This window comes from Panthera onca, chromosome B1 (assembly GCF_046562875.1).
Source record: "Panthera onca isolate mPanOnc1 chromosome B1, mPanOnc1 haplotype 2, whole genome shotgun sequence".
NCBI lineage: Eukaryota > Metazoa > Chordata > Mammalia > Carnivora > Felidae > Panthera > Panthera onca.
The window spans coordinates 70,539,054-70,562,570 of record NC_138342.1 but is presented as its reverse complement, the minus strand read 5'-3'; the positions used below and the strand labels follow the sequence as shown (position 1 = coordinate 70,562,570).

General features: G+C 35.9%; 1 protein-coding gene and 1 long non-coding RNA gene across 9 annotated transcripts in view; one reads left to right on the top strand and one right to left on the bottom strand.

Annotated features, from left to right (window-relative positions):
* The window catches only part of ARHGAP24 (Rho GTPase activating protein 24), a 662,544-nt gene that overhangs the window by 9,428 nt on the left and 629,599 nt on the right, over nt 1-23,517 (bottom strand). For all 8 annotated transcript variants that reach the window (XM_078445943.2, XM_078445942.2, XM_078445946.1 and 5 more), the window contains 3 exons: nt 13,517-13,649; nt 10,812-10,885; nt 8,162-8,283 (listed from right to left, as the gene is read on the bottom strand). In XM_078445943.2, coding sequence (XP_078302069.1) covers nt 8,162-8,283; nt 10,812-10,885; nt 13,517-13,649 — 329 coding nt within the window. The remainder of the gene's footprint in view (nt 1-8,161; nt 8,284-10,811; nt 10,886-13,516; nt 13,650-23,517) is intronic.
* On the top strand, nt 3,916-9,355 carry LOC144616162 (uncharacterized). Its single transcript, XR_013555217.1, has 3 exons — nt 3,916-3,996; nt 6,225-6,300; nt 9,104-9,355. It is a non-coding gene; the product is annotated as an uncharacterized LOC144616162 (long non-coding RNA).

Below are 23,517 nucleotides of genomic sequence, written 5' to 3'. Positions count from 1 at the left end.
CTCTGCCCCTCCCCTGCTCATGCTCTGCTTCAAAAATAAATAGACATTAAAAAATTTCTTTTAAAAATGTTCAGTTTTCAACAAAAAATATGAGACATGCAAAGCATAAAGACATTATGGCCCATATACAGGAAAAAACAAACTCTGAGGAAGCCTAGACATGGCACTCACTAGACAAAGACTTTAATTCAGCTATTTTAAATGCATTTTATTTTATTTATTTTTTTAAATGCATTTTAAAAATTAAAGGAAACCATACCTAAAGAAACCAGATGAAAGTGAAAATAATGTCTCACCAAATAGAGTGTATCAATAAAGAGAAACTACAAAAATGAACAAAATAGATATCCTGGAGTTGGAATTTATAATAAGTGAAATGAAAAAAAAATCAGTAGAGGGAATTAACAGCAGATTTGAGCAGGCAGAAGAAAGAATTGTTACACCTGCTAACAAATCAGTAGAGGTTACCCAATCTGAGGAGCATAAAAGAAAAAGAATGAAGAAAAATAAACAGAGCCTCAGAGACCTGTGAGACACCATAACGTATACCATCATATGCTCAATGGTAGTACCAGAAGGACAGTCCCAGAGAAGAAAGAATATTTAAACAAAGAGCTGCTGAAAATGTCCCATTTTGATGAAAACCATGATGTGTACATCCAAAAACTCAGCAAATTCCAAGCTAGGTAAGTGCAAAAGGATCCAAACCTAGACTCATCATAGTCAAGCTGTCTTAAACCCAAAACAAAGAAAGAATCCTGAAAGTAGCAACAGAGAAGCAACTCATGCACAAGGGACCCTTAATAAGATGAACAGCTGATTTCTCATCATTTCTCATTGTCAGAAGGAAATGGGATAAAATCTTCAAAATGTTGAAATAAAGACTGTCAGGCGAGAATTCTATATTCAACAAACCTATGTCTCAAAACAGAGGAGAAATAAAGACATTTCTAGATAAACAAAAACTGAGAGAATCTGTTACTACCAAGCCTAGTTCAAGAAGAAATAACAAAGTTCAGGGCATTTTAACTTTTTTTGGGGGGGGAGGAGGGAGAGAGCGAGCATGGGAGTGTCAGAGAGAGAATCCCAAGCAGGCTCCGCACTAAGCTACCCAGGGGCCCAGAGTCAGGGCATTTTAGACGATTAAAAGACCTTTGAGAAAGAAAATAATTCTCTTACACATATTCAACTACTATGATTTCCATTTGATTCCCATATTTTCACTATGCACTGTAAAGTATGAATTAGAAATGAATAACAGGTTTCAGACAGAAAAATAGACACTAAAGGACAAAAATGCTGACCTATTATTAAAATTTTTTTAAACATTTATTATTTTGAGGGAGAGAGAGAGAGAGAGAGAGAGAAAGACAGAGAGACAGCGTGCAAACGGGGGAGGGGCAGAGAGAGAGGGAGACACAGAATCCAAAGGAGGCTTCAGTCTCTGAGCTGTCAGCACAGGGCCCAACACAGAGCTCAAACTCATGGACCCAGAGATCATGACCTGAGCTGAAGTTGGACGCTTACCCAATTGAGCCACCCAGGTGCCCCAAAGTTGGTCTATTATTAAAAGCAGGAATTTATTAAAAAATCAGTGGATTTTTATGGTTTTATGGCATATTATCTGAAATCTCAAAATGTATTTTCACATATTCCTCACTGACTTACAAGCTGAGCTCCCCATCCCTTACAACTGGCTGACACAATTAAACAGGCTTCTCAACTAGTTTCCTAACTCGGAGCCCCTTCTCCCTCAATAATATAAGCCTTATTAAGTATTAACTTATTCATGTGCCCACAATAAAGTGGTAATAGGTTAATGTAAACCTCAATCATCTTTGCCTTAGCTTGAACTATACTTGAATTTGATGTGTTAATTGGGGTTTATATGATGTTGGTAAAAGCTCCTGGGAATAGTCTCTGAGAAATAAACATAGCAAAACAACTAAAATGTAAATGTAGTTTCTACATAAATGTAAATGTAGTTTACATTATGTTAGTTAATGTAGTAAATGTAGTTAGTAAATGTAGTTTCTATATAAAATACCTAAATTGAGATTTGGTAAGGAAAATGATGACAAGGGCTTTTGACAATGCAGATTTCTGCCGAAACAGCTACTAATTGTGTAGCTGTCAGAGAGTAGAGGCCTGATATGGAGTGAGGCCACTCTTCAGCTTAAAGCAACGCCTCAGCAAAATTTGACTCTATATAATTCAAAATCATATTCTGAATATTAAAAAAATGTGTTAAATCCATCTGTATCCTGCACACTTTTGTGATCATCCAAAACTTAACGATAGATTTGGATCAAGAATCTTCAATGTGCCAGGTCTGATGCTGGGCCAGTGTTGCTCAAACATTAATGTTCACTAAAATTTCCTGGAGATTCTGTTCAAATGTAGGCATTAAGCGGGTCGTAAGATTTTACATTTCTAACCAGCTCCCGGATGACACCAGTAATGACAGAATAATATAACTGACATCACCTGGAAGCTCCAAACTGCAAATCTGAACAGAACCTACATGTTAACAATATCCCCAGGTGATTCCTATGTCTGTTAGAGTTTGAGAAACACTGTGTTTGGTGGAGATATTTCACTTATATCTCTTAAGTTTCTCAAAAGGTTATGAGATAGGACTTAAAATTTTTCAAATGAGGTTCAAATTGAGGTTCTGAGAGGTTAAGCTGTTTGTTCAAGGCCACATAGATGATAAATGACCAAGGTTACCAGTTTTATACTTCATCTTTTTACTCCAAAGCATGCACTCGTCCTATTATGTTTCAGCTGTTGGAATTTAAACTGTTGTAGTATCAAGTAAACTTGGGGTTGTTCTAAATAAGAAACCAAATAGGGGCACCTGGGTGGCTCAGTTGGTTAAGTGTCTGACTTCAGCTCAGGTCACGATCTCATGGCTCGTGAGTTTGAGCCCTGCATCAGGCTCTGTGCTGACAGCTCAGAGCCTGGAGCCTGCTTCCGATTCTGTGTCTCCCTCTCTCTCTGCCCCTCCCCAACTTTCATCCTGTTTCCGTTTGTCTGTCTCTCTCTCAGAAATCAATAAACATTAAAAAAAAAGAAAGAAACTAAATAAAAGACATCTATTGAATCAGAGTTGTGGAAGAAAAATGACTCAATAAAATTAATGGTATCATAAACCCATCTTTCCTTTTGAAGCAACCTCTGACTTTGTCATCCCAGTTTCAGTGCATATAGGAGTGAATCGGACGAAAAAATTTTAATCGAGTTAAAATGGCTGTCAACAATGTCGCTATGTACTATGTAAAGACATGTGTACTTAGTCCTATTTTACTATTTGCTCACATGACAGACACACTTTCAAATATTAGCAGCCTCTATTATATATGACTTTGCCTAGTACTTTGGGAAAATGGAGCTTTTTCCCATCACTGGAATATTAACATTTGAAGCATTTCTGCTTCTCACTATAGCTATGAACCATGTGGGGCATTTAATTCATCAAAGAGAGATATTCCCAAGGTCTCCGTGATGAGTCTGTGAATAGCCATGCCAAAGTTACCTGCCACAATTATAGAGTGAGTGTCAGGACCCGAGCAATTTAGGAATCTCTTTCTTCTATCTTGGGAGGCTTTGCTTTCATCTAGTCTCAAGAATAATAAATGGCAATAGTTCTTGTAAAGGGACTTTCTTTCAATTTTTATATCTATTTAGGATAGACTAGCTTAGTAATGATGAAGTATGTGTCACTATATACTCTATCTTTTTTCCTTTTTATTTCCTCCTGTCATTCTCTTCCTTAGGATGCTAATGAAAACCATGAAGCCCAAATAATGAGGTCAGAGTTGTTATAATCACCAGCCCATTCTGAAGAGTCCAAGCAGATTTGGGGTGTCCCACTGTGCTACATGATCCAGAAATTCCCCCTGGCTCGTATACTTTTATAAAGGTTGAATTTAAATACCACATTATAGGTACTTCTTCATGAGAATTGGATAAGAATTCAATTTTCCTTGCAAGGTAACTATGCACATTAAGATACACTTACATGTACACAGAAATATATGGCAGTGTTCTATGAAAGGCAGTTTCAACTTGTATTTTTTGCAATGAATAATCTTGTATATGTGTAATTTTGTACATGTACAGATATATGATGAATTTTGATAAGTGACAGTTCTGGAAATACCATCTAATCATGAAATAGACAATTCCCTTGTGCCTATTTGTAGCTAATTCCCTACCCACACTTCCCAACCATGACAACCACTGATATGCTTTCTAATTCTATAGTTTTTCTTTTTTTAGAATTTCATATAAATGGAATTATACCATATGAAGTCTTTTGTGTCTAGGCATTACTCACTTAGTGTAATACTTTTGACATTTATCCATATTATTGCATGCATCAACAGTTCATTCTTTTTTTTTTTTTTTTTTTTCCAAAGTTTTTTTTTTTTATTTATTTTTGGGACAGAGAGAGACAGAGCATGAACGGGGGAGGGGCAGAGAGAGAGGGAGACACAGAATCGGAAACAGGCTCCAGGCTCCGAGCCATCAGCCCAGAGCCTGACGCGGGGCTCGAACTCACGGACCGCGAGATCGTGACCTGGCTGAAGTCGGACGCTTAACCGACTGCGCCACCCAGGCGCCCCAACAGTTCATTCTTTTTATTGCTGGGTAGTATTCCATTTTATGAGTGTACCCAAAATTGTTTATGCACTAATTGATCAACAATTGGTCTGTTTTCAGATTGGAGCTATTAAATACGAAATAAAGTTGATATGAACATTAAAGTTTTGGTTGAACATGTTTTCTTTCTATGTGGGTAAATATTAGCACACTGCTCTGCTGGGTCTTATAGTTAGTAAATAATTAAGTTTGTAAGAACCCACGCATCTCTTGCAAAATGGCCCAAACATTTTATATTTCTACCAGCCAAACTTAACATTTTCAGTCTTAATTTTATACTTTGTAGAGGATGTGGAATAGTAGCTCATTATAGCTTAAATTTGCATTTCCCTAATGACTAAAAATGCTGAACATCTTTCCATATGTTATTTGCTATTTCTTTATCTTTGATGAAATGTCTAATTCAGATCTTTCACCCATTTTTTTCATTGGGTTTGTTGTCTTATTATTTCTATGAGTTATTTATATACTTTTAAAACAAATTCTTTAATCAAATATTTGATTCACAATATATCCCCATTCCTGTGACCTGGGCTTTTGTTCTCTTAAGGATATCGTTTTGAAGAGCAAAAGTTTTAATTTTGATGAAGTCCAACTTATCAACTTATTTTTATGGTTAGAGATTTTTATGTCCTAGTAAGTCTTTGACTAACACAAAGTCATAAGGTTTTTTTCTCTTCTGTTTTCCTCTCTAAGTTTTATGATTTTAGCTCTTACATTTAGGTCTATGAACCATTTCAAGTTAATTTTCTGAGTGATGTCAAGTAAGGATAGAGGATTATTTAATGAATATGCAATTTTTCCAGCATCATTTGTTGAAATGACTATTCCTTTCCCACCGAACTAACTTGGCACATATGTCAAAAACAAATGATGATGTGTGTGTGTGTCTATTTCTGGACTTTCTTTTCTATTGATCTCTATGTCTCTCTTTATATTGGTAAGACACTATCTTGATTATTTGTGGTATTATATTGAGTCTTAAATCAAGTATCATATTTCAACTCTGTTTTCCCTTTCAAGTTGTTTTTGCTATTCTAGATAATTTTTATTTCCATGTAAGGTTTACCTTCAGATTGTCAATTTCTACAAATAAATTTTTTTCTGGATTTTTTTGTTAGAATTATATTGAGACTATAGGTAAACTTTAAGAACATTAATATCTTATTGATTTTGACTATTCTAATTGATGAACATAGTATATTTCCTGATTTATATAGTTCTTTTTTCATAAATGTTTAGTAGTTTTCAGGATATGTGTCCTGTACATATTTTCTTAAATATATCCCTAATTTTTGACATTTGTGTTGTCCTAAAATTATATTTTTTATTTCAATTTCCAATTGTTCAATGTTAGTGTATAGAAATACAAAGAATTTTTATAAATTGACATTGTATCATGTGACCATTAGTTCATTTATTATAGTAACTTCACTTGTAGATTCTCTAGAATTTTCTATATAAATTATGTTGTCTGTGAATAAACAGAGTTCTACATCTTCCTTTCCTAATATGTATGCTTTTTATTCCTTCCTATTACTTTTTGCTCTGGCTAGGATTTCTAGGAGTGGTAGAAGGAGGCAATCTTACCTTATGTCCAATCTTAGGCGGAAAGCATTCCATCTTTCACCAGTAAGTACAATATTCTAACTAAACTTTTTGTAGATGAACTTTGTTAGGTTAAGTTCCTTTTATTTCTAATTTGCTAACAATCTTTATCATGAATGGCATTATATTTTGTAAAAAATTTTTTTTTGGTATCCATAGAGATGATTTTTTTTTAATTTACAAAAAAAAAAAAGATTAAAAAAATTGATTTTTAAATGGCTAACCAAGTTTTCCTTCCTGGGATAAAATCCACTGGCCTTGATTTATTATCCTTTATATATGAAGCTGAAGTCAGGATATTAGGGCCAGAGACTTTAAAATATAGCAAATAAAATAAGAGTAAAGATTAAATGTAATGCCTAGGGAACCTATTTGGTTGATAAAACTGTCAAGAAATGCAAGGAAGTGATTGATACAAATGTCTGTGTAGTAAAATAGAGTTTTAAGTTAAGTGGGGGAGGAAGATGGAGCAACAGGGCACAAGAGAGAGACTTCTGTGATGCCTAAAATGTTATATTTCTTGACCTAGGTGGTGATTTCTAGAGTATCTGTCTTATATAAATTCACCAACAGGGCACTGGGGTAGCTCAGTCAGTTAAGCATCAGATTCTTGATTTTAGCTCAGGTCATGATTTCATGGTGATAAGATTGATCTGATCAGGCTCCATGCCCTTCCCATGCACACACGTACCTGCTCTCACTCTCACGCTCTGTCTCTCTCTCTCTCTCTCAAACAAAGTGTGTGTGTGTGTGTGTGTGTGTGTGTGTGTGTATATATATATATACATATATATACATATATATGTGTGTGTGTATGTATATGTATATATATACATATATATGTGTGTGTGTGTGTGTGTATGAGTGTGTGTATATACGTTATTGATGGTTTTCCTTATCATATGCATTTTATAATAAAAAAAAATTTTGAGAAAACAATAAAGTATCTTTAAGCTTCCTATAGCTTCAAATTTTATATTTTCTACTGTCTGCTAAACTCTTCGAAAAGAAATTAAGTTTTCTGGACCAACTAACTATCTTACTGCCAAAAATCTGATGTTAAATTGATATCAGACTAAATATTTGATGAAGGAAATGAAGCTTTCTTTCTTTCTTTCTTTCTTTCTTTCTTTCTTTCTTTCTCATAAGACACAGAAGAATGAAAATCTCAGAATTTTCAAGAAAGGAACAGTATCAAGAATATGTTTTGTTCTAAATAACAGAGTGAAGCTAAAAATAATCATTCTTTCTCTTCCCTCTTCCTTATTAAATTCTTAACTGTTCAATTAGTCCAAACTTAAGAAAACAACGGTATACTAATGGCCATAGGTAAGAAAGGTACTCAAGCAGGAAGGCCTGCTGGAAACAAACAGAAGTAGAAGTTCATTGTGGAAAAGAATCTGAAGCATTTTATAATCTAGAAAACAAGAATTCCCTCATGTTTCAACCCACAGATTAATAAGCAGCATTATCTTACGGAGGACTATATTTTTCTACCTCTTGAAATCAGTCAAGCAAAACCAAAGTTAATAAAAATATATTAACAAAATAGTAACTTTTTGAATTTTCTGAAAATTGCATTGGGCTAAAAAAAATGAACTAGATATTTCTAGTTCTCTTGCATAATACTTTACAGATGATTTATGGAAACTCCATTTATTCTTGTAAGGCCATCGAGGAATCTTTTAGTAAATTATAATATTTAGTAAATTCAAAAAATGCCTGACTTTCAAAGAGAAGATTTTGCCTTAGAAGAACTTGAATCCATAAATGGAGTTACCATGGAGTTACTTATTTCCCTAGTTTCCTCAGAGAATAGGTTCAGACCAACCAAAAAACAGGTGATTGTTCTCTTGATGAGAGTGTAAGATAATCATCTGCTTACCCTCCATGATGGTCAAAGGATCTTCCACTTTAGGGCGCAGGATATTAGGGCCAAAGACAGTGGCCAAGTTCTGCACGCTCATTTTGTTAACTCCAGAATAGGATTGCACTTCATCCAAGAACCTGTTGGATATAAGAACATGAACAAAACAATGGGATCAAACTTGTCAGTGGAAGAAAATGGGCTATTGGGAAATTTATTAACTATAATATGTTCAAATACAATTACGGAGGCAAAATTATTTAGAAACTCAAACATCTCTCAGTCAAATGTGGAGAAAATATATTGCAAATGATTAAGGATCAAACTTGAGGGATCATAGCAAATATCACCTTTGGCCTGGCTTGGCTTGGCTTCCTCTGTCAATCACAGAAACAGGTGTGTTTAGATAATGCTAATATGGACTTGAGATTCAAGAATATGGATTATCTTCCAATCCTTAAATAAAACATTAAATTTATAAATGTATTCAATTCGAGAACTATAAATAAGATCATATGGTATAATCCTTTATTTCAGAGAGGCAGATCAATCCTCTTTGTCAAGTAATTTGTGAGCTTCAAATTTATAGTCTATTAAAAAATGAGATCAAACACGGTTTAAATTAAAACCTTACTTCCACTGATATGAAACATTCTAAGCACAAATTGCTTCAATTTATTAGGTGTTAAAGAATAAGAGGCATGAAATAGACTTTTTCCCCGAATGATTTTAGTAGGAGGGATCGTTTCTATCGTCTTTTGGCCTTTTTGCATTCCCTACCCCCCTCTTCATTTCTAGATTTCATGGCTTACTAATTGTACTTATGAGACAAAGAAGAAGTGATAAAAAAAGAACTTACTATTATTTAAAATAATATATTTTATGTGTCAGTCATTGTGCTAACATTAAATTCTCAGAGAACTCTGTGAGGTAAATGATATGATTATCTCCATTTTACAGATGAGACACATGAGGCACCAGAAAGGTTAAGAATATTCTCCAAGGACACAGAAGTAACAGGTGGCAGACCTGAGATTTGATCCCAGATCGTCTGACTCTAGAGTCTGTGCTCTTGACAACTCCCCTGTGACTTTAAAGAAAGGCCCCTATTCCACATATTCATTACTGTTATACAGTGCAAGCTATAGTAAAACTGAAGGACAAAAACCTCAAACTACTATTTCTTATTCGAAATAGCTGAAATTAAAAGCCTGCTTAAATGTTTCAAGAGAAGTTAAGTTTTCCTATTGAGGAGCTAAAGATTTGTAATATGGTTCTCAAGAAAGAGCCTTTATCCCTTTTACTTGAAGAGATTGTTCCTCTTTCTCATCCAACACAACAGCTTGAATTAGTTCAAAGTCTTGGGACGGAACCCCTATGTGTTAGTGAATCTATGTGATCGGTGAAACTGATTTCTTTCCTTTTTAAATTATGAAACCTAAGCTCATATTTGCTTCCTACCATCACCAGAAAAAGTTATGGTAGAAGGTTTTGGAATTTCTTCTCAGTTACAGTTGACAGTGAACTCCTCAGTGTCCAGCATTAGTCTTAAACTACATAGTTCCCAGTCTGCTAAGCATTTATATAATCATGACACAAAAAGCACATGCAAATAATATACTGTACTGAATTAAAAAGTGAATTACTTAAAAATAAACTGGGAAGCTTCCATTTAAGATACCTACAGTGATGTATAGTGCCAATCACCATCTCTCTTTTGAGATTTAAGATGCGTCAATTTTATATCTTCATTTTTTTAGGTTTTATTTAAGTTCCAGTATTGTTAACATACAGTGTAATTAGTTTCAGGTGTACAATTTAGTGATTCCATGCTTACATACCACACCGGGTGATCATCACAGCAAGTGCCCTCCCTAATCCCCATCACCTATTTCACTCATTCCCCCCACCCACCTCCCCTCTGGTAACCATCAGTTTGTTCTCTATAGTTAAGACTCTGTGTCTGGGTTTGCCTCTCTCTTTTTTTCTCCTACGACTGTTTTGTTTCTTACATTCCACATACGAATGAAATCATATGGTTTATTAAACAGGGGCAGACACGGCACATACCAACCCAGGCCATAAGTTAAACGATCATGAGTGAGAGATTTACCAGGTACAATTATTGTCCTAACAGAATTGAATGATAATGTCTTTTCAATGAATCTTGAGGTAGGAGAGGAATAGAAAATAATATTTATTCAATTTAAAATAGAATTTAAATTTAAAAACAACTATGTGAAATGTGTTTTCAGGACTCTTTTACCTAGGGGGATGCATGGAAAGGGTAAGAAAATTGTATAAAGACACATAAGAAGTCAGTGGTAGAAACTGGACTCCCACGCAGGCCTTCCTCATGCCAAGGGAGATGCTCCTTCTCTTAATTAAAGGTACATGCAGCAGGTACAAACAACTTTGATGGAAGTTCAAAGCAACATATCTTTAGTATGTAGAAGTAAGTCAGAATGAGAAACAATAAATTATAAAATTGAGCAATTTTCATGGTCAAAGAAACCTTTGAGATCATCTTGCCAAACTTCTTAATTTTACAGAGGCCAACACCAGAGCTCAGAGTAGTTCAGTGATTTTATTCACTGTCAGAAGTAAATTAGTGTCAGGCTAAACATAGTCTTCTTCTGTTTAGTTTTGTCTTTAGGACTATTCTTACCTGCAAATATACTTCAGGAGGTTGTAATTGACCACAGGCAAACTCTTCACCTGCTTTGCTAATTCCTTAATGCCCTGAGTACAAAGAAATAGAGAATAAATGTTATTGAAGTGTTAGCCTTGCAATGGGAACAAATACAAATGAGTACACAGGTTTTTTTTCATTAGTTTCACATATTATCAGTGAAGAATCCTGTCCTGAAAACTTGCCACGATTACAGAGAGCATTTCACAAATATTTTCAAAAATGGGAAAAAGTATTTCAAATATTTCCATAAGTACTCTTTGTGGAGAAATAAATTTCAGTGAAGCCTTTTACCATTCTCAATACTCGCTCACAACTGATTGAAAAGGGAGGACTGCCTCATTTATAATAAGGCTATTTGGGGAAAAAGTAGCTTAGTGTAGTGAGAGTCTTTCCCATTTCTGGCATGCCCCAAACATAGACATGTGTCTACTGACAAATAAGTCTCAAGATGGGCCATGTCTAGGATACACTGTTAGGGGTGGGATGGAGAATAAAAAGTCTACTCTTCCTGGAAATTTCACAAAGGTATTAATTGCTTTGGTTCTTCCCATTGTAAAACTTCTTCCAAAATGTAAATGGTCCCAGAAAAGCTAATGGATAATGTAATCTAATCTGTTCTTCTTCCTGAAAAAGGCCAGATGGTAAATATTGCAAGCTTTCTGGGACATATGGTCTCTGTCTCAACTACTCAACTCTCCTGTTGTGGTGCAAAAGCAGCCACAGACAATATTACATAATAGAGTAAAACTTCATTTATAAAAACAGGCAGCAATTTCTATAAGAGTGCCAAGAAAATCCAGTGGAGGAAACAACAGTCTTTCCAACAAATGATTTGGAGACAACTGGATATCCATATGCCAAAGGATGAAGTTGGACCTTTCCTCATATCATAAACAAAAATTAACCGAATTTGGATCATAGACCTAAATGTAAGAGCTAAAGCTACAAAAGTCTTATAAGAAAATATAGGAGTAAATCCTGGCGACCTTAGTTAATGCCTTCTTAGATATGACATTAAACGCACAAGTGACAAAAGAAAAATAGGTAAATTGGACTTCGTCGCAATTAAAAACTTTCATGCTTTAAAGGACATCATCAGAAAACTGAAGAGACAACTGATAGAATGGGAGAAATACTTGCAAATCATATATGTGATATGAGACTTGTAATCTAAACTGTAAAGAACTCTCGCAACTCAGTAATAATAAAACAAATAATCCAATTAAAATGAGAAAATGATTTGAATAGGTGTTTTTCCAAAGAAAATATGTGAACGGCTACTAAATACATGGAAAGATGTTTAACATCATTAAGCATCAGGGAAATGCAACTCAAGCTCAATTAGATATCATTTTACACACATTAAGATGGCTGTGATAAAAAAGAGACATAACAACAAGTGTTGGCAAAAATGTGGAGCAGTTGGTCTGCACATATTGCTGATGGGAATTTAAAATGATAAAGCCTCTTTAGCAAACATATGGTACAGCAATTCTGCTTCCTACGTACATACCCAGGAGAAATGCAGACATATGCCCATGCCAAGCTTTGTACATGAGTATTCACAGCACCATTTTTAATAATAATGTCCATCAAACAATGGAAACAATGCACATATTGCAACTGATGAATGGATAGATGAATAAATAAATAAAAGGCATGAAATACTGATAGGTGTTTTAGGGTGGATGAACCTTGAAAACAGTGAAAGAAACTGGTCACAGAAGACAATATAGTGGATGATTCCATTTATATGAAATATCCAGAAGAGGCAAATCTATAGATACAGAAAGGAGATTAGTAGTTGCCAACAGCTGGGGAAGGTGGGGTCAGTTATGGAGTTTGTTATAGGATGATGAAAATGTGATAAATATTCTAAAATTAGATTTTGATGGTTGCACAACTCTTGAGAATACAGTTCACCCTTGAACAATGTGGGGGGTTAGGGATGCCGACCACCCCCACACTCAAAAATCAATGTATAACTTTTGACTCCCCCAAAACTTAACTATTAACAGCCTTTTGTTGGCTGGAAGCCTTGCTGATAAGCAGTTAATTAGCAAATATTTTGTATGTTATATGTATTATATGTTGCATTCTTATAAAAAGTAAGAAAATCACAAGGAAGAGAAAATACATTTAGAGTACTGTACTGCAAAAAAATCTATGTGTAAGAGGACCCACACAGTTCAAACCCCTATGGTTCGAGGGTCAACTGTATACTAAAATGCGCTGAATGTACGCTTTATATAGGTGATTGTATGATGTGTGAATTATATCTCAAAGCTGTTTAAAAAATGGTAGATAAGATTTGGTAGAAGGCATTGTTGAGAGTAATTTAGGGGGTACATAATGAAAAGGGGAATATGAAATAAGACATCCACTTTATTCATGGAATGTTTGACCTGATGTAGCCCCACAATTAACCAGTTAGAGGAGCAAAGTGGGAAGGAGGGTTCACTTCATTTATTCAGCTGCACTTTTCTTGCTGATAAGGGAGGGGATTAAAAATGGGACCTGTGTTGTGTATGTAATATCTAAATGTGTGTAATGTCAATAAATAGAATGCTGGAAAACAATCCAAGGATGGGGCAAGGGGAAATTTACAAATGAAAAACTAAGAACATTGACAAAAAACCCAAATTAAGGCTTTTTTAGAAATAAATGTACCAACTTACAGCTTCCTCTTCCTTACTGAGCAGTTTGGCACAGGACAAAAAATCTTCATACTTTGCATAAGGAATAACTGGTTCTGGAAGTTCTCGGAGATACAGTTTAAGAAGTGATGCCACTGTGTGTACATCTGTGTTGCTGTGGAGATAGAAGTGGGAAGATACTCTTTGCAGTAAAATTTATACCATCCGATATATTCTTTCATCAAATACACATCTATGAGTCAGAGTTCTGAGTTGCCAATGAAATCCATAAATTCAGCTTTCAAGAAGCATACACTTAGCTAATGCCCATGAAATGCTACAACAGGTGGAGGCGACAGGGATCTGGAAGGACTCTTAGAAGCTTCAGTGTGCTTTGAAAATATTCAAAAATTCAAGCATTTTTTGTTTGTGTGTACTTGATGTTACTACACTTGATCTTAGCCAAAGGTTGAGAAGCGATGTGTGTACTTGATGTTAAGCCAAAGTGTTAACTTTAGGGGCTCCTGGGTGGCTCAGTCAGTTAAGTGTCCAACTCTCAATTTTGGCTCAGCTTGTGATCTCATGGTCATGATCAAGCCCCACATGGGGCTGCACACTGACAACACGGAGCCTCCCTCTCTCTTTGCCCCTCCTCCCTCTCAAAGAAAAATAAATAAAAATTTTAAAAAGTGTTAAAAACAATGCCAACATACTAGACTCTAAATGAAATATAATACAATTTACAAAAAATACCAAATCCACCTCTATATGCATGTATGTATTCAGTGTCACAATTAATCACTTCTGAGGCTTAGGTTCATTTCTTATTCTTTAGAAGACATTGGTGACTGGTTATAGATATCAGAAACTTAGTATGACATGTTATAACTTTTTAAGCAGAACTTATCTTGAAGGTGATTGATTTTCAGCATGATTTCTTGTCTAATATTCTAAGATAGTTGGAAATACTTAGAGTCTTCTAGAAAGAGAAGGAATGTACTACAAAAACAAACAATGAAAACACAACCTGTCCTTTGTATAATGTGCAAAATTTATTTTTATTCCCTGCTGACTACCAGAGTGACAGGATAATTTCCTAAAATACTAATTTATATTTTATGCTCTCTATCTCCACGTTAATCCATGAAGACGGCAGACAGTAAAGATGAAAATGGGTGGTTTTTATTTACATTTATTTATTTATTTATTTATTTATTTATTTATTTAAATGTGTATTTATTTATTTTGGGGGAGGAGAGAGAGAGTAAGTGGGAGAGGGACAAGGAAAGAGAGAGGGAGAGAGAAAATCTTAAGCAGGCTCTACACTCAGTCCAGAGACTGACACAGGGTTCCATCTCTCCATCTCAGGAACCATGAGATCATGACCTGAGCTGAATCAAGAGTTGGACACTTAACCAACCGAGCCACCCAGACACCCCATTTTATTATTTTTATTTTGGGTGAGGAGGACAGGTGTAGCAAAGAGAAATTCGTGGGCAGGGAGTGAAAGACCATCTGGCCCTGAGAAGTGGAAGAGAGGTAGTGAAGAAGGTCAGGAATCCTGTAAATATTGAGAATGAACGTCTCACACCTCACTCCCAGACTGTGCGGCAGGAAGTGACCTGTCCCCAGAGGGGTATTTCTTGAGGGCTGGAACACAGTTCAGTTTCCTGCCTCAGTGAATATTCTCTTGCCCAAGGGTGACACAGAAGCAGAGTTGAAATCACAGAACTACATGGGCTGGGACAATGGTCATCTTAGTTCTCAATTTTGAAATCAAATAGTTGATTTCATCAATGATTTCCCACACACCTGCTCTGTATTGAACATTATAGAAAACACAGTGGCTAGAACCTCAAAGAGTTAAAAAAAAAAAGATTATTCCAGCCTGCTCGCAATTTATAATCTAGTGAGGACAGGGAATATGAACTAGATAATAACACAAGTGTATAATTGCAAAGCGTGGTAAGTAGTAATAAGGAGAAGTGTTGGGTGATATCTAATAGCAAGACAGGACTAATAACAAGACAGGGTTGGATGGCTTCTCTGAGGAAATGATGCACAGACCAAGGTGTAATAATTAACCAAGTGGGAGCAGAAGCACCAAAGAAGGCATTCCTGATTAAAGCAAGGCAGGTAAGCAGAGCCCAAAGTGGGAGGGAACGTCCTGCCCTTGAGGAGCGAACAAAAAAGCTAAGGGAGAGCCAAGCTCAGGGTGGGCCTGCATGAGGTTTGCGTGTATGCAGCACCCTTGGAATCTGGGTCTCTACCTTCCCCCAAATCAGATGGGGCAAAGGCTGAGCTTTTTCATTTCAGTGTTGAGGTCAGTCAGAGTGGGCATTTTGTTAACCTTCTTGCAGATGTTAAAATAATGGAGGTGATCTGATAGGGCCTGTCTTTAATTCTGTTCTTTCACAATTAAACATGTTTTCCCTCTTAAAATTCTGAATTGATAAGCAATATAGAAGTCAACTCAAAGGCTAGTTAAGAAAATAAAAATCACATCTCTGGGACATCTTGAAAACTGTTTCTAAGCTCCTTAATTCCTCAAATTACTTTCTACAGAATTTTTAAAAAAGAGATAGTCCTAACAAAGTACCAATAGTAAGAAAAGGAAGACACTATTTTCTGTTTTATGGAAAAAACACTCTATTTCATGCGTATCAAAGCTCTTCTGTGTTTCTCTTGTTATCTAGTGAAGCACAGCCATCAGCAGTAAAAGAACCACAACTCGGGGCAGAATATGCAGTGCAATCAACTATTACAATAAATGATTCCATGTTTTGATTCCACTCTAACCCAACCCATGACTAGGTTGGATGTGTTGCCTTCAAAGACAATGACCACTTTGTTAGGGTTATAGGGAGGTACAGAGAAAAACAGAAAAATAAAATACAAAATAAGTATAGCTTCAATACATGAAGTAGGTTATCCATCATTTGCATGACTATATACATAGAATATATACAAATATTTGTGAAATAAATGCAACAAATAAATAAGACAAATAATAATAAATAAGAAATACATATTTAATAAAAAATCTGTTCTAGTGTTTCAGTGATTGACTTTGCGTTGCAATGACTCTCCCCAGTACACTGTTCTTGAGGGAACTTGCTTGATTCTTGTATTATTTAGCTTCTAATGAAGTAGAGCTGTAGTACTGAGGACGTGTGAACGCTAGATGGCACCATTGCAAAGTTAGAGTAATCAGATGGCGCGAAAATTATGAAGGATGAAAGGCTGCAGAATCATTCTTCATCCACCAGCAGTTTTCTTAGCACAAGAGCTGCAGTAATGCTCCAAGAATAGAAATATCTGAGCTATGAATCAAGGTAAGAGATGTGGATAGGATGATGATTTTATTCCTTCCCTAAAGTGATACATTACATTAGCTTTCTAGCATTATAGTATACACCTACATATTGTTAATTGTATAGAAACGATGGAGAAAATATAGAAACAATGGAGGAAAAAAATGACCAAATGCTTTTCCTCTTTTTTTTCCAATTAACGAAGGGTTAAGGGTTTTGCTTCAGGATCAAAACTTAAAAATATATTACCTCCTTTTTGGGGCTTTATTATACTTAGGTTATTTTGTGGAAATAGAGACACCTACGTTTCCCTGGTGTTCTCATTTTTAGCTTTGTCCTTTCCGCTGAATGGAAGAAAACAATTGCTTCTGTGAAGACTTCAGCATGTGTTCTAGTTCACCTCAAGGGGCTCGCAGTCCGTCCGCCCTTCTGGCCAGAACACCACCTACTGCAACATCAAGTCTGGTGTTTAAAAAACCTTTTTGTATATCTACTGTACAAAATGGTGGCCGTCCGCATCTCTCTGCCCAGCCTGTCTCTTACTGAAAACCCATAACTTTGCCTGTTTAATATTTGCTTCCTATGGACAGTCAAATAAGTATATACTAACATTATGTGCTAATTGCCCAATGTACCAGGGGAACGTGCCATCTTTGTCTCAAAGAAATATATTTCAGACTTCATCAAAGTGAAGTGAAGTGACTGTACTGTGGCAAAAGTCTATGTACAAGGGAGAATTAAGATACTTAACCTGGTTAACAACAACAACAACAACAACAACAACAACAGCAGCACCTCTAGACATGTATCACTCTATGTCAGGCTTTCACAGCAGTCCAGTGAGCAGGTCCTGCTACTAACCCTATTTTGGGTACTTGGACAGGAAACCACACTGGTATGAAATTCTTTCTGGCTAAGCACTAAGATATGAGAGGTTTTAAAGTCATGCTCTTTTGGTAGAAATTCAAGACTATTTGTTAATGTGAAATCATTATACAGATCTCAGGTCTCTTCCCCTAACCTGGTGGTAGGATCTGTTTTTTCAGAAATTAAGATAAGGAATCATGTACATTCTATCCAGTCATCCTGAATAAAGAAGCTAGAATAGCAGGAGATGCCCTGGAGCATGTCCCTTAATTGACTGATATATGATCAATTTTTGTTTCATTTTATATTACACTTGGACCTTACTTTTGAGTCCTACGTCCTCACTTGCAGTCTGTTTACCAAATTAAAGGGAGGATTTCATGAGATTTTCAAGGATCAACCTAATTTTACAGTCTCATGAGTGTGCCATTGGTCATTCTGGAATCTTTCTATCAGTAATAGTTCCTGAAACTAATGGTGGGCACGGCTTCATGAAACATGCTGGGTGAAACAAATGAACAACATAGATCTTTTTGTCCCCCATGGGCTTATATTTCTAACTAATCACCATCAATACTTTTCCATATCACAACATGCCTCATTTTGTTCTACTTTGTAATACCTCCTGTATATTCTAGCTGCTAAGTCCCTGTCAGGTGTGAGATCTTAAGAACATTCTTTACGGTTCCTGGAAATTGTCTGCCCTATTTATAATCTATGTACGATACAGGCTTCTCACTAATCTTAACAGGGATAAAAGAAGTCTCACAACAATCCTTCCTTGCTCAACTTCTATCCCCACACCCTCTTCCCTGATAAACAGACTCTCATACATGGATCAGTCCAAATGCCACAGTAATTACAAGTATAATACTACACAGACAAAACCTTGAAACTTGTAAGCCTTAAAATTAGAAATGGGAATTTTTCAGGGCACCTGGATGGCTCAGTCGGTTATGTGAGCGACTTTGTCTCAGGTCATGATCTCACGGTTCGTGGGTTCGAGCCCTACATCAGGCTCTGTGCTGACAGCTCGGATCCCAGAGCCTACTTTGGATTCTGTGTCTCCGTCTGTCTCTGCCCCTCCCCCATTCATCCACTCTCTCTCCGTCTCTCTCTCTCTCTCTCTCTCTCTCTCAAAAATAAACATTAAAAAACTCAAAAAAAAGAAGTGGGAATTTTTCACTCTGGATACTATGCACAGAACACAATATAATCTGTTGATTTTACTTCATAGAGTCAATTTTCAGTGCACCCACACAGGAAATTATTGAAAATATTGTGTACTTATTTGCAATACATGCACATGCGCGTGCACACACACACACACACACACACACACACACACACACACTAAGATGACCTAAAATTTGCTTTGGATTAAGAAAAAAAAAAGATCATATCCATCAAATTCCTGGGAAAACATACAAGAAACTGAAGACGTTCAGATGCAATACGAAGTTGAACACTGCTGCTCAATTGTCTTAAACAGCATGTTGTTCTTTCCACCAAATTCACCATGGCATAGGAAAGCACATCTGAAGGTGGGAAGCAGCTCCAAACTAAATGTTTACATGAAAAGTCTGATTCTGTTCAAACTTATTATTTTTTCTATTTATCTGTCAAAACTGGTATACTTATCAGCAGTGCAAAACTGATTCTGTCATGGCTCATTGTTATTATGTGTCAGCGCTGAATTATATACAACAGGACGGTTGTACCTGTCTGGATTACACTGAATTAGTGCTTGTGCCAAACAAGCCTCCTGGTTTAAAAGCAATGGTGATGGCAGAGAACTGCCTGATGGTCTCTACTATGGACTGAGTTGTGCCCCCTCCCTCATTCATGTGTTGAAATTCTAACCTCCGATGCGATGGTATTTGGAGATGGAACCTTTGGAAGATACTTGGGGTTAGATCAAGTTATGAGGATAGGACCCCTGGCTTGATGGAATTGGTGCCCTTAAAAGAAGAGATACTGGAGAGCTTGCTCCCAGCCCCTTGCTCCCTTGTACTTATAGAGAAAAAGGCTGCATGAGAACAGGGTGAGAAGACAGCTGTCTACCAGCCAAAAAGAGAGCCCTTGTCAGAACCTGACTGAGCTGGCACCCTGATCTCAGCCTTCCAGGCTACAGGGCTGTGAGAAAATAAATTTCTTTGTTTAAGCCACCCACTCTGTGGTGTTTTGTTATGGCAGCCTGAGGTGACTAATAGAACTCCCAAATCTGCATCTTGTGAGCTTACCTATAAAACCATTAATAGTACTATCAAAGTACTAGGTAATGAAACGTTAGCAGAAAGTTAGAAATGTACTTGCAGATAATGTGACTTATGGATTAATACAATATTAATAATGTATTTGAGGTAGAAGACTTCCAAGGAAAGGAGGCAGTTCTGACATGGAATAGTCACAAGGACACAAGTTTAAATCTGGCCACTCTCTTACCCACTGGAGCATACTAGTTATGCTCCCGTCTGCCCAGTGTTCCCTGATGGAAGACAGGTGGGAGAAATGTTGGTCAGGAGACTCTGTTAAACCAAATTGTCACACTGACCTTTCCTTTCCTACTTCTAGAATTACTTATGTGTATAGACATATGTGTGTATAGACTTCCTTATAATGCCAGCTAAACACATACAAAGAATATTTGATAGTTTGATATACAACCCAACATACCACACACGTGAGCACGTGCATGCATGCATGCACACATATGTGCCCACACACACTTACATGTGTATAAGATAGATAAAGTAACAAAATACTCTGCTGTGTAGCTCTAGGAAGATATTCCCTTGAGCAATATGAGTTTGGTGATCCCAAACAATAGACCCTTCAAATAGAAAGTAGCTAATATCCCCAAACAGAAAAAAAAGAGATATTTGTCCATTTGTTATTTCTTATGAATATTTCCCATAAGCAAATCTCTCATTTTATTATTATTATTGTTGTTGTTGTTGTTGGCCACCTCACTCTCCTCTTCCTTATCTGGCCATCATTCTTTACCAGTCAACTCCCCAGTTTTTCTTCCTCTGCTGTCCTCTAAGTGCTATTTTCCTGGACCCTATACAGACTCTCTGAGTTTAGCTATCACTTTTCCACAATGACTACAAAGTACACCTCTCCACACCAGACCTTTCCATTTAATTCATAGATGTTCCCTTTCACACTTTGAACTCCATATAAACACAGTTGGATAAAAACAACAAAAACCTTGCAATAAAATTATTCTTCCTTTACCATTTTCTCAACCATGCATGGCATCACCAGTCACACCAATAACCAAGAAACCTAGAAGTCAGCCTAAATTTTGCTCTTCCTGAGACCCTAAATCTAACCATGGTTAATGATTCTCAGACTGAACTTCACAGTGGAATCCCCTGGAAAGTCTTCAAAAATACTGAATCTTATATATTCTGATGTAAAACCTTATGAATCATTTCCTTCTTCAGCAGTCTCATTGACACTGCTCAAGTTCAAGTACATATCACTCATCTCCATTGATGTAACAGCATGCTAGCTGGTTTTTCTGTTGCAAGCCTGTCTTCCTACACCCAGTCCCCTGATGTACACTTATAGGTGGTAATCATTAGTAGCAAATAAATATCAATGACAAACAAAATGCCCTTTTGTATAGCTTTTGAATGCTATGTTTGAATACAAAGGGCAAATGTATGAGCATATAGAGATAAATATATATATATATATCACAAAGAAACATACACTTAATAGAGAGTCAGAGTTGTCATCATTTAGTTAGTTTGGGGTAAGAGCATTGATTCACTTTATAAATAGCTGATGTGTCCTAGTAAATTAAAGTAAATTCTTGTATTAATGAATGAAAATAAAATCTGACTTTTTTCCATTACAGTACCAACATGCCTTCATTGGAGAGGAAAGGCTAGTGGGATTGAGGCATTTATAAGGTTGATGTAGAATATTCAGAAAAGTTTCCTTAAAGCAGTATTATATTAGTATAGTTTTTTTTTAACAGATTACCTTGTACATACACACGCATTCACTTCCAACAACAACAAATGAAAACCTTAAGTTGCAAGTAGTAGATGAGTTCTGGAGATCGAATGCACAACATACTGAATATAGCCAATAATACTACTTAATAAACTTCAAAGTTGCTAACAGCACTGATCTTAATTGTCTCACCACAAAAAAGAAAGTGTAATTATGTGAACTGATTGGGGTGTTAGCTAACAATATGGTGGTAATCATATTGCAATATATAGATGTATCAAACCAACACAATGTATATCTTAAATTTTTACAATGGTGTATGTCAGTTATATCTCAATAAAAATAAATTAATTTAAAAAGAACATAAGTGTAGTCAGCTACAAAATTAATCAACATGGCTATTAAAATGAGTTAATATGTTCCTCCAAGTCTGGTGGTTTGGGACCTAAGTATCAATGTTATATATTAATTTACCTTAAAAGCAATATACAAATGCACATGGTACATTCTTGTATTTTAAATGACATTAATACTGTCCAAACTTTTTTAAAGTTTATTTATTTTGAGAGAGAGGGAGAGACTGCATGAGTGGGGTAGGGGCAGAGAGTGAGGGAGAGAAAATTTCAGGCAGGCTCCATGCTGACACAGTGCAGAGCTGGATGCGGGTCTTGAACTCATGAACTGTGAGATCACGACCTGAGCCGAAATCGAGTTGGATGCTTAACTGACTGAGCCACCCAGGCACCCTGTTATTGTCCAAACTCTTAAGAGCCAAGTTACTAAAATTTTTTCCCTTAAAATTTGTCTATATAAATTAAATCTGAAGTCAATGAAGCTACAAAGATTCTCTTATTAAACTGAAATCTTACTCATATCAATAATGTATATAATTGCTTAGAAAAAGTATTGGCCTCACGAATTCTTTGAAAGTCACCAGAGATAAAGAGATTAGAGATAGTCTGTTTACATACCACAGAGATTTTATTTTAAGGGTGTGGGTATCTCTACATACCATATATACACATACCACACACACATACCCCCCCCCCCCCAACAGACATTGTATACATTAAGTCTATATTTTGTTCTTTTTAGATTAAAAAAAAAAATGTATCCATGGTATGAAGTATGAAGAATGGTATGAAGAAAACTAAGACTCTTATTGATTGATTATGCATGTTGGACTCTGTTCTTTTCCTGGTGCCAGCTGACAGTCATTGCATTTATTTATTTGTTTCAGGACAAAGTTCAAGCCTTTGAGGTTCCACAGTGTGTCTATAGTTTCCAATGGGCAAACTAGATAGTTTTCTCAGGATTTTTAGTAAACATGAGCATTCTTAATCTAGGTTGGGAGTTCTGCTGAAGTAATATCTACATGTTAACACTTTCTCTGGCTGTTCTGTGGAATGTAATTTCCTAAATTCACCAAATGTAAAGTAAATGCCAAAAAAATCTAAGAATGATGAAAAAGATGAGAAGATTATTGTTGACTTAGATGACATAAGGCAGATATAAAGAAACTATTCACAGTAAGAGGTATCTCACATTTCCTCTAGGATTGGCTCATTAAGAAAGACAGCTGGAAGAAATACTACACATTATCTAAGTATATTATGATTATGCATTTATATAATTAAATTTTATAAATGGTGAGCTTTCAGTTCTTACTTAAATGGGATATGCTATCTTTCCTAACATTTGACTCCTGACATACTGAAATTGAGGGCATTCTTTCATAGAGTTTACGTGACTCTACCAGTTTCCATGTCGTAACATTAGTAAATGTGTATATCTGACATTTTATCACATAGCCCTTTCTTGTTTCAATTGTACCCAGGACTTTAAGTGCTATGGGTTCTAATTTCAGTTAATAGGGTCCTCAAAATCTGG